At 38.2% G+C, this 18683-nt stretch overlaps 1 protein-coding gene across 4 annotated transcripts in view; it reads left to right on the top strand.

The window, feature by feature from the left end:
• Nucleotides 1-275: 275 nt before the first annotated feature.
• The window catches only part of MACROD2 (mono-ADP ribosylhydrolase 2), a 2035411-nt gene continuing 2017003 nt past the window's right edge, over nucleotides 276-18683 (top strand). For 2 of the 4 annotated variants that reach the window (XM_036892149.2, XM_036892151.2), the window contains exons 1-2: nucleotides 277-609; nucleotides 6134-6250. In XM_036892149.2, coding sequence (XP_036748044.2) covers nucleotides 564-609; nucleotides 6134-6250 — 163 coding nt within the window. In that variant the 5' untranslated portion in view covers nucleotides 277-563. Of the gene's footprint in view, nucleotides 610-6133; nucleotides 6251-18683 lie in introns of all 4 variants that reach the window. The other 2 variants (XM_036892150.2, XM_036892148.2) reach the window with 2 other exon arrangements.

Below are 18683 nucleotides of genomic sequence, written 5' to 3'. Positions count from 1 at the left end.
ACGCCCTGAGGTCCTCCTAGCGCTCTAAGCGCCAGTCGCTTCACGCTCTTCCCGGGCGTCCGCTCCACGCCCCGCCCCGCCCCCGTCGCGAGTCTATCTTCAGACCCCTCTCGCTCTGGCTCCGCCTCTTCAGCTCCCCAACGTCTTTAGCGTCTCCGCCAGAGCCTGCGCCTGCGCGTGAGCCCTGGGGCTGAAGTCGGGGCGCGCGGTGGCTGGAATACGGAGAGCGGCGGGCAGTACAGCCAATTGGAGGCGGCGCTGGCTAGCGGCTGGGAGGCGGGGCCTGCGCGAGTGTTAGGTTAGCGCGAGGCGTGACCTAGTTGACAGGCTCTGAGGTGCTGCTGTGGCGGCGGCCGCGGGGCTGAGGCGAGTGGGAGCCGAAGCCTAGCGAGGGCAGAGGGAGGAGGGCTGCGACCAGAGAGCGGAGAACGGCGCGGGACGCGGAGCCTCTCGCACTTTTTCCCTCTCGAGTGCCTCCTCCCACCCCTCCCACTCCACACACACCCTGTTTGCCCGTGAGCCTGGGGAACTTGCAGCTTAAAGCCAGCCACCCCCACGGCAACATGTATCCCAGCAACAAGAAGAAAAGGGTGTGGAGAGAGGAAAAAGGTAACCGGCCGGTCGAGTCCCGGGGGTGCGGGGAGTGCGGGTGGGGTGGGGGCGGGGGTCAGGGCTTGTGTGTGCCGCGGAGCCCGTTGCCCGAGCTCCCGCCTTGAGCCCGCCCGGCCGGTGCCGCCTCCCTCGCGGGTCCGTGTGTACAAACGCGCGCGCACAGCGGCGTGCACGCGCCGCCCCCGGGCACCTGCAGCTCGCGCACGTGTGGGCGCACGCCCCTCTCTGCCGCCCGCCCCTCTCCGTCGCCGGGCGCGCCCGGTCACCTTCTCTCGGTTCGGAGCTACCTTCGCCTCGTTCGCGGCGTGGAGCCCCGCGCGGCAGCCCCCGGGCGCGGTCAACTTGTCCAGGTCCCCCACCCTGTCCCCGGACCCCAGCTGGGACTTTCCGACTCCCGGCCGGGTGTCCCGTGGACACGTGCCGCAGGCGGGCACGAAGGCTGCAGCTCCTGCTGCGCCTCCTCGCCCCTCCGGCCCTCGTGCATTCACTTCTTGCTTCTATCCCCCTAACGCCCAGCTGACAGTGTCCCCACCGTCTGGTGTTTACCCCTTCTCCGGGTCCCCTCTTTCTGCGCCGCAATGTGACTTCTAAAACGCGAAACTCTAGGGGGAACCTGAAAGGAGCGTCTTGACAGTGAGGATAAGTGCCTTCAGAGAAGTCTGAATGAGCGTTCTTCTGCAGTGTGTTTCTCTATATTCCTTTCCCATTCATAGTCTGAAGTTGCTCAGAGTGAGATTGTGAGACTGATGTCACTCTCTGTGAATGAGCCTACCTCTGAATTTTGTGCGTATCAATTGAGGTTTATTCGAATCAGCTAGATCGACAGTGGCACTGATAATGGACATATATAGTACTAGAAATTCTAGAGTATAAAATAATTATGCTTTGCTTTGCAGTAGCAGTTAGTTACTTTAGTTTCAACACACTTTCAACAAAGATTTGCCTTGTAAGCATTAAAAAATCATGCCCATTTTTATTGATCTGGAAATGTTAGCTTTGTATGATTAATAATAATGAAGGCAAAATATTGGAAGATGGAGATTGTTTTCAATGCGTGAATCATTGATAACATTATAGTGATTGCTACTACTTTTCTGTCATAACAGATAAGTTCCTAAAGTAACAGTGTTATAGTGGTTCCTTTATTTAACATCTGCGCAGTTGGACTGTGACAGCAGGCCTTTTAGAATGTCAAATACCTTGGTTTTTTCTTCTTTTGCTTTTAACAATAGGGAAAACATAACCAAATTAATATTTTCTGAATAAAGAAGCAAATGCACAAAGAAGGCATTTAGCAGATCTTGATTTTTTTTCTTCTTTTGCTTCTAATAGGGAAAAATAATCAAATTTAGTATTTTCTAAATCATGAAGCAAATGCACAATTAAGAAGGCATTTAACAAAGTAAATTTCTCTTTTCCAAAACTAACCTATTTTTGTGTGAAGTTTAATGTTAAAGAAAAAAGTTATTGTGACGTGAAGACTTTAATGTATGTCTCAGTATCTTAATCAAGATGTCTCTTTTTTGAGTATTAAAAAATTTATACATTATACCATTAATAGGGAGTTAGGGATTTCTAGTACAGTAGTTACTTTTAAGAAGCTGAGCTTTTTCTTTACATTACACTGAAGAGGATGGTGTCATATTTTTGCAGCTGTTATTTAAATCTAAAGGTAGGCTTGCCTACCTCATTGAAATGTCAAGGCATTCTGTAAACATATTTTAACTCAGTATACCATAAAATAAGCGGGTCTGCTTACATGTTGGTTCACAGAGAAAAGATTTATTGCAAAGGTGAAATGAGGCATTCTTTTAGGAAGTTTTGTGTAATGCCAAAGAAACTGTGCATATGTCTGTGACCTCAGTATGTCTCATGGTTTGAACAAATAACTAAGGAGTTCTGAAATACACGTTAACTAGTTGTTAACTAGTGAGCCCCAATTAAAAACCAGTTAATTTGTATTATCATTTCAAGTACTGAATCTTAAATTATCTCATTGTTTACATTAATGTCTCAGTATTGATCTTGTTTTTGTTTAAAGTGTCTATACTTAACTTTTAAATTAATGGAATGGCAGAGACCAGGTTGCATTACCTTACGTATTTTCTGACATTAAAACTTAAAGTTACTTCATAATATCTTTCAACCTGATCAGTGACACTGCAATATTTCCATATCAGTGATCTGACCTTTTTTAGTAGTGTTTTGGTAAGTGCTTGTCACCCCCTTTCCTCTTCTATGTGATTATTCCAAATTTACCATTCCTTTCAAGCTTCCTATTCCAAGACCCCATCCTCCTATACTTAACGGATGATATTGCCTTTTAATTCACACAGAAAATACATGTCATATAACATGAATAGCTCTCCCATCTTTATGCATAGTCTGATTTGTCTGTTTCTTTACATGTCCTTTGTTCTTAGAGGAAGCACTTTTCTTCTTCATTTAAAAGTTAACCAATCTGCTTGTGCTCTTTATCTCATCTGTGCCCTTTGAGATCTTGTGCTACCATTTGTTCCCTTTTGGTTATGTTTACTTTCTCAGTGTTTTCAAGCTCCTCTCCTCAGCCTGAAACAATGCTCAAGTATCCTCTATTCTAAAGTAGAAAATTTGTCTTTTCTTCAGGCCCTCAGTCTCCTGAATCTCAATTATACTCTAATGAAGCTAATGGTCCTACAGTTATTTCATAATGATGATGGTACTAATATAAAAATCATTATTATTTGAGTTCTAGTTGTGTGCTCAGCACTCTTCTAAGTACAGTACGGCCCCCTTTTCCATGGGGGATATGTCTCAAGACCTCAAGTGGATGCCTGAAACTGGATAATACTAAGCCTTGTATATACTATGTTTTTTTCCTATGCATATATACTTATGATAAAGGTTAATTTTTAAATTAGGCACAATAGGAGATTAACAGCAATAATTAATAATAATGAATAGAACAGTTATGACATACTTCAGTAAAGGTTAATGTGAATGTGGTCTCTCTCTCTGTCTCTCAAAATACCTTATTGTATTGTACTAACTCTTCTTGTGATGCTGTGAGATAATGAAATGCTTATGTAATGAAATGAAGTGAGGTGATGATGTAGGCACTGTGATGTGTTAGGTTACTGCTGACCTTCTGACAATGCATCAGAAGAAGGATCATCTGCTTCTGAATCACAGGTGACCTTGCAAAACTGAAATTGTCAAAACTGAAAGAGGAGGTACTTTTTGTACCTTATGTGTGTTATGTCACTTAATTCTCACCAGCCCTATGAGGTAGTATTCTGTAGGGTCAAGAGCTTTGAACATCATTTGTGTGGCTTTGAATCCTAGCTGTACTGCCTACTAGCTGTGGCAGCTTAGGCAAGCTATTCAACCTCTCCGTCTTAGTTGCCTCATCTGTAAATTGAGAATATACCTAATTCAAGAAGAAATTGAGCCATAAAGAGATTAAGTAATTTAAGATTTAAGTAATTTGGGATTATCACCCAGTCAGCTCTGTTAACCACATCGCTTTCTTTCCAATGCTGTTCATGACCCAGTTGATAAAACCATTGGCTTAGTTGTTACTCTTCCTGATATTCCTATAGCAACTGACAGTATTTCTCCTCTCTACTTATTAAAACTCTATTTTTCTGCTGGTTTCCATGTTCATTGGGACCTTGATTTACCTTGTACCACCAATGACACCTAAGTTTTATTTCATTTTTCTCCTCTTTGGGTCCCTTCCCTAAAAGTTGTTTTTGAGGTTTGGTCTCTTATATGAACTTCCTAGAAGGTTAGGTTAACTTTCAGAAGTTTAGGTTACAATTTCCAAACTCCAAACTCTTTAGGCTAGACCTCTTTCCTGAGTTCCAGATTCTTTATTTCAACTTGTATGCCCTGTAGGCATCTTAAATTCATACAGTGTTGACCCTTGAGTATTGTAGTATTCTGACTTGAATATATCACATCTGCCTAAAATACCTATTTTTTGTTTTGTTTTTGCCTTCTAATGTGGCTGAACAAAGCACAGTTCTAGGAGCAGGGAAAAATGTTGTCTCCCTGTTCTTGTTTGCTGGTGGTTCGCTTCCATTAATACTTTGCAGTTTATTTCTGTGAAAGAATCTTTTAAAGTGATTATTTTATGAGGGTTAGATTACCTAAAAGTAGATACTATCCATAAATCCATTCACCTTATAATTTGCTGAAAGGGAATTGAGGACTATCAATATCTGTATATTGTGGAGACCTTTGGTAAAGCATATGATACATAACAGCTGATGTACAGAATGAGTGAGGATGCCTGTGTCAGTTTTTAATTGATTTCTTATTTCTTCAGGTTAAAACAAATATAAATAGAATTGCTTACATTATTTCCCCCTGTGTCCTAGTGAGATTGTTTTTGTGTACCTCCTGGATATGCACAATCAACTTTGAATAATACTGGTCTACTTTGTAGGATAAAGGTTAAACTGCTCAGCATGGTATACAAGTTCCTATACATTTTCATTTTAACTTCACTTCCCTGGCCACTTCATGTAGCGTATCATGCAGCTTCATCAAGCTACTTATATCTCCTTATCTTTGTTTACATTTCTTTATTAGTCTGAAATATCCTTACTCATTACCTCTTCATGACAAAATTCTACTTATCCTTCAGGAACTAGCAGCATACACATCCTCTCTTTTTGGGGAGCTTTTCCTGAGAAGGTAGTAGAGTAATAGTGGCTAAAAGTATAGGCTGTACTTTTTGTCTAGTGGATATCTGACTTGATTTTAATGGAAAGCTCTCTTGCTTTGGACAAACTACTGAACTTTGATGTGCTTCATTTCCCTATCTGCAAAATAGAGGTAACAAAACTGTCAATTTTGGTGAGTTGTTGGGAAGATTATTTCAGTGCAATTATACATGTGAAGTACCTGGCACATAGTTCTTTATAAGTGACACAACTATTATTAATTCTAAGATACATTTAAAAATAGTGTTATAATCAAAATGTATATTAAAAGTATTGCTTGTATTATCCCCACAATGATGTTATTAAATTGAAAGTATACTTTTATTGTTCATAACATCATGGGAAATATCTTGGTGGCTGCCTTTCTTGTACTCTTAGCATTTGTACATACCTGTCTTAGGACTTTGTATTTTATTTGTGTAGGTATTATTTTATATCTTACCCATTTCCTCTGTCTTCTGTTCTCCTCAAGGTTAAGGATTACTTTTGTACTTGCAGCATATAAACATATCACCTGGCACTGTCAACAGATGATAATAGAAAGAGTTTACTTATTTCTTGGGCTACCTACCACAAGAGATTCTTTCTTATCAGGTTTTGATGTTTCTTTTTTTTTTTCTCCTGCTAAATATAATATTAATTTGACACCTTTCAACACTCCAATATGGAGTCATTAGATTGGCATTTTGGTATTCCTCAAGCTGACACCAATTCTTTGGTTAGTTTAACATGATTAATATGTAAATTATAAAATAATTTCTGAACTTAAAAGTTAAATACAAATGGAGATTCTGCTTTTATTTTGCAAGAACGTTTACTGAAGATGACCTTAGAGGAGAGACGCAAAGAATACATAAGGGACTATGTTCCCCTGAACACCATCCTGTCGTGGAAGGAGGAGATGAAGTGCAAGAGCCAAAATGACGGTAAGTTTCTCAGAACATTTGTGGGTAGATACTGTTGTCGTTTATTTATGACTTCTGCAGGACAGTTGTTAACAGAAATGAATAACTGGCATGCTGTAAAGAGATGACAAACTTTTTGGAATAATTGCTCAGTTGTCATTTAATTGTTTTTAGCCATCTATTATATGTATTTAAACAAATAATGAAATTATATTAACAATTTATGTTTTGAAGTATATTACATTTATATTATGGTACTTCTTATAGGTACTTTAAAAATTATTCTGCAGTAGTTCTTGGAGCAACTGATACTAGGGATTTGCTACTTTGGTGGTATGATTTTTTTGTTTTGATTAAGTTCATTTATATGGGATTTCTTCAACTTGTTTTAAGGATTGGATACAGTTGAAAGACAGTGTATTAGGAGGGATGGAGAAAAAACCAAGTAACATTTCACATAATTTTAAAGAACAGTATAAATTTTGCATGTTGAGGTATCATGTCTACATATAAAATATTTGTATGATAAAATTTATTCTTTCTCAAAGTCTTTATGATTTGATGAGAGCCTAGACTGTGTGAGGGAAAATATTCATTAGAATATAAATGAAATTTTAAGTATTAAAAGCATACATGGAAAAAATTATAAAAAACAACACAGATTTAATGTATATTTAATATGCTTGTTTCTGAATTAATGCTCACTGATGTTAATGGTGTAGATGTGAAGTTTAGAAGAAGCAGGGTGTTTTTTTTAGGGTACTTAACAGTTGAGAAAGAAAGTTAACTTTATGAAAGGGGCTTGAAACATGCTAATTTCACAGGTTGTGGCCTTAGATTGATGGAACTATGCAGGATACCATGACCCAAGACAAAAAGATTAGCATGGAACTCCTGTGGAGAAAATATGAAGGAAATAGCAGCCAAATTATGTTTTGGTTTCTATAAAGAGAACACGTTTACCTGAATGTATGGGCTTAGAATTTTATTTTTCTAACAAGTTAAAGCATGTGGGTTTTTTAGATGTTACTCTGCATGGAAACATGTTCAACCTTGGCAAGTGGGTAGTGGCTATACCCCAAATTCTAATGGGGTCTTTGGACAAGCTGATTTGTATGTACATGTCTTACCTGCTTGCCTAGTGTCTTCAGTAAATGCTGGTTGTTTTAATAATGGTCTAATTAAGAAATTAAAAGAGAAGGTATTGCTGTGTAATAAAAAAGAACAGAGATCAAATTACAGAGTTCTGGGTCTTGTATGACTTAGGGCCATATGCCTCTTGATGTAGTTTCAGTAATTCTTTTGTTTGCAAGAAACAGGTATTAAATACTTGAGCTCTATTTTTTATGGCTAGTAGATCTCTCTTTTTTCAGTGCTTCATTCATTTGTTTTTCTTGGCCAGTATTTGAGCTGGTCCAGTTTTTTAAGGAGGCATTGCCATATTGTTCTTTTTAAACAAATTTTTCCAGTGCAATAGAAGTAGATAGATTGCTGTTGCTGCTAGACAATTGACAAATCATTAGTGATACCCACTCTTTATTGCCCTATGTGGAGTCTGCTCACCTTTACGTAGAGGCTTGACCTTTATGTATGTAACATTGTATGCTTGGACAGCGTTGTTAGAGAATTCAGAGTTGGATGTTTTCAGTGATACCACACACCAAAATATGTCTCCCAAATCAAAAAAGACACATTGAAAAATACCTGACATTGTTATTCTATAACAAGATCCCATGTGTTTAATTCTATCTGCAAATATGAGCTTTATAAGTGGTTTATAACTGCTCTATGTATTTCAGTTTTTTCCTGCATTCTTTTTTGAATGTGAAAGTCCTTCATTGGGAACAAGATGATGTGATCGAAATTGTATTTCTATTAAACAGTGTTTTATTCTTTCCATCTAATGTTACTTGCTCCTTTCTGTTGTGACCTAGAAAATGGTGACTGGCCTTGTCTTTTTTTCATGAAACAGAATGGCTCATTTTACAAGTAATATCTATTCAATTTTTGACATGATACATATCTTTCATAAGTGCTTTCTTCCAGTGTTAACCTATTCAGCACTCAGTTGCACCAAACTGTTAGCAGAGTTTTAGTATTTTAACAGTTTGAACTATCCTTTAGAAACATAAATTAGAAAGTGATAAAGGACAAGTATAAATATAGTTAACACTTTTATATTTTATTTTGAAATGTTTAAGCTACTGCTTTAAATGTATATGTATATAAGTAGGTACTGATATTTATGATAGTTTAGTTTTTTAAGTATGAGAATTCAAACTAAGTTTTAAAAGAAGTCTACTTATAAATTTTTATCACATAGTTTCTGGTTTATAGGTGATGAATAGTGTTTATTAGCAAAGTAAAGCAATTTTAAATTTAATAGTTTATTACTCTTATCTCTATTTTTATAGGCTATTTTAGCCTTCATATCCAGATTACATGGGAAGTTCTTTTCCTTTTAACTTTGCTCAATTTTCTTTTACTTTAATCAAATGTCTCTTGTTATTATATTGTAGTAGAAAGTTAAATAAAAAGGCTGGGAATGGCTAAATGTGTTTGTCATAATTTTGATTTTAAGCTGTTTTAACAAAAGGAAGCCAAAAATTGCCAAACAATATCATTTTTACTTTGAGTTACTACTTTAGCAATATTGAAAATCTGTGCATCAGAAGAGGAAATAATGAGAGATGATTACCAAAAAAACACTCCAAATCCCATTTGTTTACTGGTCATGTTCATATTTGTCAAGTATTATGTAGAGTAGATTTCTGAAATTATATGCTTCTAATTACTTCTTCCTCTTATTAAGAATTATATAATAATTTGATTTCATTTTTCAGTTGCTCTGTTGTAGATAATTTAAAAATGCTTGTCTCTCTTATGCTGTCTCTTAACACCTTGGAATAGTGCCTTATGTGGAGGTGGGCTCAGTCAGTATGTTGAATAAGAATGCCTTAGAGGATAACAGTCTACAAGGGATAATTCTTCTTCCTTTTTTCCCAAACTTTAAAATGAGCATTAAAAAACATATATAAAAATAGAGTATATAATGAACCTTCATGCACCCATCACCCAGTTTCAACAGTCAATACATGACCAATTTTATTTAATCTATACCAGTGCTCCCTGCACCTTTCTCCCAGATATTTTGAAGCAATTCCTGTACATCATATCAATTTTATCTGTGAATATATGTATGTGTGCATATGTATGTATCTCTGAAATATTGGGACTCTTTTTTTTTTTTCAGTATTAACCACAATACTATGATCACACCTAAAAATTAGTAATTCTTTAATTAAATATCCCATTAATAATCACATATTTGTCACTGTCTCTTAAAGGGTTTTGCTTTTTTGTATAGTTGGTTTGCTTTAAAATCTAAATGAAGCCCACTTATTGCATTTACTTGATGTATTTCTTAAGTTTTTTAATCTATAGTTTCTTCCTGCTCCTTTTCCCCCCTTGTAATTTATTTAATGAATAAAGTAGGTAATCTTACGAATTTTTCAAATTTTGGATTTGGGTGACTGCATCTTTCTGGTGTCATTTAACATCTTCCTCTGTCCCTGTGTTTCTTATGAACTCATAGTTAAATCTATATCAGACTTGGGTTTAATTTTTTTTGGAAAGAATACCAATTATTGTACCTTATTTCTCATAATATCACAAGGCACATAATATCTGGTTATCTTTGTCTGTGGTTATAGGATTGATCACTAGGTTCAAGTATTGTTAGCCGTATCCATCCATTATAAAGTTCCCTATCAGCTTTTCACCTAATGGTTTTAGCAGGTTGCTTAGATCCATTATTTTATTAGAGGTTGCAAATAGTGTTATTCTAATTTTATCTTTCTGTTCTCATTTATTAGTTGGATTGGTATAAAGAAGTCTTTTGTTAACTTTTCTTTTTGTGTGTGTACAGTACAGTTTATATAGAAAAGGCAGAAAAAATGCTAGATTTCCTCTTATTTACCAGTTTTTGGGTTAATTCCCCAAAATCTTTCTAACATAACCAGAGTTCTTTCTTTTTAATTTTTAACTGTCATTTTAAATTTCTTTCTCTTTCGCCACTACACATGTATGTTAAATGGGAATGTCCTAATGTGAATAGTCTACAAAGGATGTGTATGTGTGTGTGTTTAAAAGTTATATCTACCATATAAATACATATATAATTACTAAACTGTAGTCCTAAGGTATAGTAGAAAGACAAAGCTAGATATAGAAATATAAATGGATGGATGGATATGACAGAAAAATGGTATTATTTTGTAGGGACAAAAATTCAGTTCTCAAGTTTAACTGGTATGCATTTTTTTCTCCTTTGCTGTTTCCATACTAAGGTTCTGTCTACTAGAAAACTAGTCAGAGAAGCATTGTTGTTACTCCCTTTGATTTGGGCAAGGCATTGGCAAAGAGTTTTCCATACTTAATGCTAATTTTCTACTGTTTGGTATCAGGGAAGGTAGCTATAGCTGTACGTTTACATTGATTTGAATCATTACTTTTAATGTTTATATGGAACAGCAAAGGAGGAAAAACAATGATGAAGATGGACTAAGTGAAAACTATAAAATTATTTTACTCAGGTATGACTAAATATTTTTTTTTAATTAATTATTTTTTATTGAAGGGTAGTTGACGCACAGTATTACAGTACATTAGTTTCAAGTGTACAACACAGTGGTAGAACATTTATATACATAATTCTAGGTTCCAGCTATCACCCTACCAAGCTGTTACAATATCTTGACTATATTCCTTATGCTATACATTACATCCCGGTTACTTATTTATTTTACCATTGGAAGTCTGTCCTTTTTTTTTTTTTTTGTGAGGGCATCTCTCATATTTATTGATCAAATGGTTGTTAACGACAATAAAATTCTGTATAGGGGAGTCAATGCTCAATGCACAATCATTAATCCACCCCAAGCCTAATTTTCGTCAGTCTCCAATCTTCTGAGGCATAACAAACAAGTTCTTACATGTAGAACAAATTCTTACATAATGAATAAGTTACATAGTGAACAGTACAAGAGGAGTCATCACAGAAACTTTCGGTTTTGCTCATGCATTATGAACTCTAAACAGTCAGTTCAAATATGAATACTCATTTGGTTTTTATACTTGATTTATATGTGGATACCACATTTCTCTCTTTATTATTATTATTTTTAATAAAATGCTGAAGTGGTAGGTAGATACAAGATAAAGGTAGAAAACATAGTTTAGTGTTGTAAGAGAGCAAATGTAGATGATCAGGTGTGTGCCTGTAGACTATGTGTTAATCCAAGCTAGACCAGGGCAATAAAACATCCACGTATGCAGAAGATTTCTCTCAGAACAGGGGGGGTGAGGTTCTAAGCCTCACCTCTGTTGATCCCCAATTTCTCACCTGATGGCCCCCCTGCGACTGTGCCTGTCTTAGGTTGTTCCTCCCTTGAGGAATCTTACCCGTCTCTGGCTAACCAGTCATCTTCCGGGGCCATACAGGGAAATGTGAAGTTGGTAAGTGAGAGGGAAGCCTTATTGTTTGAAAAGGTTAGCTTTTTACTTCTTTGCATATTTATGCCCTGTGGCTTCTATGCCCAGCATTTGTCTTGAGGTATCTTTACCACTTGGAAGATTTATGATACTCGGTAAATTTGATATGAGGCACGAATTCTATTTAAGGGTTGTAATTAGGAAGGAAGAAGAAAAGCTATAGAAGTAGCAGGCAGAAGAAAACATGGGAAGATTGATTATTTCTTTGACATATCTTCTTGTAGAGTAACTTCAGCATATATAGGTTTTAAGCTACTACTTAAATTGCGCACACACATTAACATAATAGGAGTATAGTTACATAACCAAAGCATATCTGTAATTACCAGCCATCTCCAGTGAAACCAAGAAAACCATTAAGGCACCTTAGGCATTTGTGAAAACTTATCTATGATATGGTGGATATTGTCCAACTGAACTTGAACAGTCTGAGAGAAATCAGACAAATTAAAACAACCCATTCCTGGGGACTGTTCACATGCCATATGTTCTTTTACCAGTAAATAGTCTGTAGTTGTAAGAGTTTGGAGCGCTACAATTTGCACTTCTCCAAATTCTTGGTTGAGTTCCAACAGTATAGATCCAGTCAAATTTGTTGTTTTACTGTATGCACAGGCCAGCTTAGATATCTCCTTCCTCATTCCCATGGCAAGTCCAGGAACTGGTGGGATGAGTGCATCTACAGCTGTAGCAGTGCGTGGATCTTTGTTGGGGTTTTTTGATGATCATCTTCTGGCATGAATCTTCCAGAGAGTGCAGATGTTGGAAGTTCTTTTTCATATCGTATCTTAGTTCATTTTCGGGGTAGCCCAATTAGGCTTTGATCCTCTGTATAAACACAAACAGACCCTTTGCCTACACTTTTATATGCCCTTTATACCCTTGTGTAGAACTTGTTGGAGGTTACCACACAGGAACTGCCCTTTTTTTTTTTTTTTTGGTATCACTAATCTACACTTACATGACAAATATTATGTTTACTAGGCTCTCCCCTATACCAGGTCCCCCCTATAAACCCCTTTACAGTCACTGTCCATCAGCATAGCAAAATGTTGTAGAATCACTACTTGTCTTCTCTGTGTTGTACAGCCCTCCCCTTTCTCCCATCCCCCCCATTATGCATGCTAATCTTAACACCCCCCCTTTCTCCCCCCCCTTATCCCTCCCTGCCCTCCCATCCTCCCCAGTCCCTTTCCCTTTGGTACCTGTTAGTCCATTCTTGAGTTCTATGATTCTGGTGCTGTTTTGTTCCTTCAGTTTTTCCTTTGTTCTTATATTCCACAGATGAGTGAAATCATTTGGTATTTCTCTTTCTCCGCTTGGCTTGTTTCACTGAGCATAATACCCTCCAGCTCCATCCATGTTGCTGCAAATGATTGGATTTGCCCTTTTCTTATGGCTGAGTAGTATTCCATTGTGTATATGTACCACATCTTCTTTATCCATTCATCTATCGATGGACATTTAGGTTGCTTCCAATTCTTGGCTATTGTAAATAGTGCTGCGATAAACATAGGGGTGCATTGGTCTTTCTCATACTTGATTGCTGCATTCTTAGGGTAAATTCCTAGGAGTGCAATTCCTGGGTCAAATGGTATGTTTGTTTTGAGCATTTTGATGTACCTCCATACTGCTTTCCACAATGGTTGAACTAACTTACATTCCCACCAGCAGTGTAGGAGGGTTCCCCTTTCTCCACAGCCTTGCCAACATTTGTTGTTGTTTGTCTTTTGGATGGCAGCCATCCTTACTGGTGTGAGGTGATACCCCATTGTAGTTTTAATTTGCATTTCTCTGATAATTAGCGATGTGGAGCATCTTTTCATGTGTCTGTTGGCCATCTGTATTTCTTTTTTGGAGAACTGTCTGTTCAGTTCCTCTGCCCATTTTTTAATTGGGTTATTTGTTTTTTGTTTGTTGAGGCGTGTGAGCTCTTTATATATTCTGGACGTCAAGCCTTTATCGGATGTGTCATTTTCAAATATATTCTCCCATACTGTAGGGATCCTTCTTGTTCTATTGATGGTGTCTTTTGCTGTACAGAAGCTTTTCAGCTTAATATAGTCCCACTTACTCATTTTTGCTGTTGTTTTCCTTGCCCGGGGAGATATGTTCAAGAAGAGGTCACTCATGTTTATGTCTAAGAGGTTTTCGCCTATGTTTTCTTCCAAGAGTTTAATGGTTTCATGGCTTACATTCAGGTCTTTGATCCATTTTGAGTTTACTTTTGTATATGGGGTTAGACAATGGTCCAGTTTCATTCTCCTACATGTAGCTGTCCAGTTTTGCCAGCACCACCTGTTGAAGAGACTGTCATTTCGCCATTGTATGTCCATGGCTCCTTTATCAAATATTAATTGACCATATATGTCTGAGTTAATGTCTGGATTCTCTAGTCTGTTCCATTGGTCTGTGGCTCTGCTCTTGTGCCAGTACCAAATTGTCTTGATTACTATGGCTTTATAGTAGAGCTTGAAGTTGGGGAGTGAGATCCCCCCTACTTTATTCTTCTTTCCCAGGATTGCTTTGGCTATTCGGGGTCTTTGGTTTTTCCATATGAATTTTTGAATTATTTGTTCCAGTTAATTGAAGAATGTTGCTGGTAGTTTCATAGGGATTGCATCAAATCTGTATATTGCTTTGGGCAGGATGGCCATTTTGACGATATTAATTCTTCCTAGCCACGAGCATGGGATGAGTTTCCATCTGTTAGTGTCCCCTTTAATTTCTCTTAAGAGTGACTTGTAGTTTTCAGAGTATAAGTCTTTCACTTCTTTGGTTAGGTTTATTCCTAGGTATTTTATTTTTTTTGATGCAATTGTGAATGGAGTTGTTTTCCTGATTTCTCTTTCTGTTGGTTCATTGTTAGTATATAGGAAAGCCACAGATTTCTGTGTGTTGATTTTGTATCCTGCAACTTTGCTGTATTCCGATATCAGTTCTAGTAGTTCTGGGGTGGAGTCTTTAGGGTTTTTTATGTACAGTATCATGTCATCTGCAAATAGTGACAGTTTAACTTCTTTACCAATCTGGATTCCTTGTATTTCTTTATTTTGTCTGATTGCCGTGGCTAGGACCTCCAGTACTATGTTAAATAACAGTGGAGAGAGTGGGCATCCCTGTCTAGTTCCCGATCTCAGCGGAAATGCTTTCAGCTTCTTGCTGTTCAATATAATGTTGGCTGTGGGTTTATCATAGATGGCCTTTATTATGTTGAGGTACTTGCCCTCTATTCCCATTTTGCTGAGAGTTTTTAACATGAATGGATGTTGAACTTTGTCAAATGCTTTTTCAGCATCTATGGAGATGATCATGTGGTTTTTGTCTTTCTTTTTGTTGATGTGGTGGATGATGTTGATGGACTTTCGAATGTTGTACCATCCTTGCATCCCTGGGATGAATCCCACTTGGTCATGGTGTATGATCCTTTTGATGTATTTTTGAATTCGGTTTGCTAATATTTTGTTGAGTATTTTTGCATCTCCGTTCATCAGGGATATTGGTCTGTAGTTTTCTTTTTTGGTGGGGTCTTTGCCTGGTTTTGGTATTAGGGTGATGTTAGCTTCATAGAATGAGTTTGGGAGTATCCCCTCCTCCTCTATTTTTTGGAAAACTTTAAGGAGAATGGGTATTATGTCTTCCCTGTATGTCTGATAAAATTCCGAGGTAAATCCATCTGGCCCGGGGGTTTTGTTCTTTGGTAGTTTTTTGATTACCGCTTCAATGTCGTTGCTGGTAATTGGTCTGTTTAGATTTTCTGTTTCTTCCTGGGTCAATCTTCGAAGGTTATATTTTTCTAGGAAGTTGTCCATTTCTCCTAGGTTTCCCAGCTTGTTAGCATATAGGTTTTCATAGTATTCTCCAATAATTCTTTGCATTTCCATGGGGTCCGTCGTGATTTTTCCTTTCTCGTTTCTGATACTGTTGATTTTTGTTGACTCTCTTTTCTTCTTAATAAGTCTGGCTAGAGGCTTATCTATTTTGTTTATTTTCTCGAAGAACCAGCTCTTGGTTTCATTGATTTTTGCTATTATTTTATTCTTCTCAATTTTATTTATTTCTTCTCTGATCTTTATTATGTCCCTCCTTCTGCTGACCTTAGGCCTCATCTGTTCTTCTTTTTCCAATTTCGATAATTGTGACATTAGACCATTCATTTGGGATTGCTCTTCCTTTTTTAAATATGCTTGGATTGCTATATACTTTCCTCTTAAGACTGCTTTTGCTGTGTCCCACAGAAGTTGGGGCTTAGTGTTGTTGTTGTCATTTGTTTCCATATATTGCTGGATCTCCATTTTGATTTGGTCATTGATCCATTGATTATTTAGGAGCGTGTTGTTGAGCCTCCATGTGTTTGTGAGCCTCTTTGCTTTCTTTGTACAGTTTATTTCTAGTTTTATGCCTTTGTGGTCTGAAAAGTTGGTTGGTAGGATTTCAATCTTTTGGAATTTTCTGAGGCTCTTTTTGTGGCCTAGTATGTGGTCTATTCTTTAGAATGTTCCATGTGCACTTGAGAAGAATGTATATCCCGCTGCTTTTGGATGTAGAGTTCTATAGATGTCTATTAGGTCCATCTGCTCTACTGTGTTGTTCAGTGCTTCCGTGTCCTTACTTATTTTCTGCCCAGTGGATCTATCCTTTGGGGTGAGTGGTGTGTTGACGTCTCCTAGAATGAATGCATTGCAGTCTATATCCCCCTTTAGTTCTGTTAGTATTTGTTTCACATATGCTGGTGCTCCTGTGTTGGGTGCATATATATTTAGAATGGTTATATCCTCTTGTTTGACTGAGCCCTTTATCATTATGTAGTGTCCTTCTTTATCTCTTGTTACTTTCTTTGTTTTGAAGTCTATTTTGTCTGATATTAGTACTGCAACCCCTGCTTTCTTCTCACTGTTGTTTGCTTGAAATATGTTTTTCCATCCCTTGACTTTTAGTCTGTACATGTCTTTGGGTTTGAGGTGAGTTTCTTGTAAGCAGCATATAGATGGGTCTTGCTTTTTTATCCATTCTGTTACTCTGTGTCTTTTGATTGGTGCATTCAACCCATTAACATTTAGGGTGACTATTGAAAGATATGTACTTATTGCCATTGCAGGCTTTAAATTCGTGGTTACCAAAGGTTCAAGGTTAGCCTCTTTAGTATCTTACTGCCTAACTTAGCTCGCTTATTGAGCTGTTATATACACTGTCTGGAGATTCTTTTCTTCTCTCCCTTCTTGTTCCTCCTCCTCGATTCTTCATATGTTGGGTGTTTTGTGCTGTGCTCTTTCTAGGAGTGCTCCCATCTAGAGCAGTCCCTGTAAGATGTTCTGTAGAGGTGGTTTGTGGAAAGCAAATTCCCTCAGCTTTTGTTTGTCTGGGAATTGTTTAATCCCACCGTCATATTTGAATGATAGTCGTGCTGGATACAGTATCCTTGGTTCAAGGCCCTTCTGTTTCATTGTATTAAATATATCATGCCATTCTCTTCTGGCCTGTAGGGTTTCTGTTGAGAAATCTGATGTTAGCCTGATGGGTTTCCCTTTATAGGTGACCTTTTTCTCTCTAGCTGCCTTTAACACTCTTTCCTTGTCCTTGATCTTTGCCATTTTAATTATTATGTGTCTTGGTGTTGCCCTTCTTGGATCCTTTCTGTTGGGTGTTCTGTGTATTTCCGTGGTCTGTTCGATTACTTCCTCCCCCAGTGTGGGGAAGTTTTCAGCAATTATTTCTTCTAAGATACTTTCCCTCTCTTTTCCTCTCTCTTCTTCTTCTGGGACCCCTATAATATGGATATTGTTCCTTTTGGATTGGTCACACAGTTCTCTTAATATTGTTTCATTCCTGGAGATCCTTTTGTCTCTCTCTATGTCAGCTTCTATGCGTTCCTGTTCTCTGATTTCAATTCCACCAATGGCCTCTTGCATTCTATCCATTCTGCTTATAAACCCTTCCAGAGTTTGTTTCATTTCTTCGATCTCCTTTCTGGCATCTGTGATCTCCTTCCGGACTTCATCCCATTTCTCTTGCGTATTTCTCTGCATCTCTGTCAGCATGTTTATGATTCTTATTTTGAATTCTTTTTCAGGGAGACTGGTTAGGTCTGTCTCCTTCTCTGGTGTTGTCTCTGTGATCTTTGTCTGCCTGTAGCTTTGCCTTTTCATGGTGATAGGAATAGTCTGCAGAACTGGGACGAGTGACGGCTGGAAGGACTTCCCTTCTTGTTGGTGTGTGGCCCTCCTCTCCTGGGAGAACAGCGACCTCTAGTGGCTTGTGCTGCGCAGCTGCGCTCAGAGAGGGTTTCTGCTTCCTGCCCAGCTGTTATGGAGTTAATCTCCGCTGTTGCTGTGGGCGTGGCCTAGCTCGGGCAGCTACTCCAAAATGGTGGAGTCGCGTTGGAGCAGGAGCTGCTGGGAGGGTATTTATCTCTGTAAGGGGCCTCCCTGCTCCCTGCAGCCCAGGGGTTAAGGTGCCCAGAGATCCCGGATTCCCTACCTCTGGATTAAGTGACCACCCTGCCCCTTTAAGACTTCCAAAAAGCACCCGCCAAAACAAAGCGCCCACCAAAAAAAAAAAAAATTTTTTTAATTAAAAAAAAAAAAAGTTTTTAATTAAAAAAAAAAAAAAAAAGCTGGTCGTTCGTTTTTCTTTATCCTCCGGTGCCAGCCTCAGGCCTCTGCTCACCAGTCTTTCTGCCCTGTTTCCCTAGTATTGGGGTCCCTATCCCTTTAAGACTTCCAAAAAGCGCTCGCCAAAACAAAACAGCAAAAAAGCAAAATAAAAATGGTCGCGCGCTTTTCTTATGTCCTCTGTCGCCCAGCCTCCAGTGCCCGCTCACTATTCTTGCTGCCCTGTTTTCCTAGTATCGAGCGCCCTGCACTCTGGCCCGGATGGCTGGGGCTGGGTGTTCGGCAGTCCT

This window comes from Manis pentadactyla, chromosome 5 (assembly GCF_030020395.1).
Source record: "Manis pentadactyla isolate mManPen7 chromosome 5, mManPen7.hap1, whole genome shotgun sequence".
Lineage (NCBI taxonomy): Eukaryota > Metazoa > Chordata > Mammalia > Pholidota > Manidae > Manis > Manis pentadactyla.
Note: the sequence above shows the minus strand (reverse complement) of the source record. Positions and strands in the feature narration are given on the sequence as shown.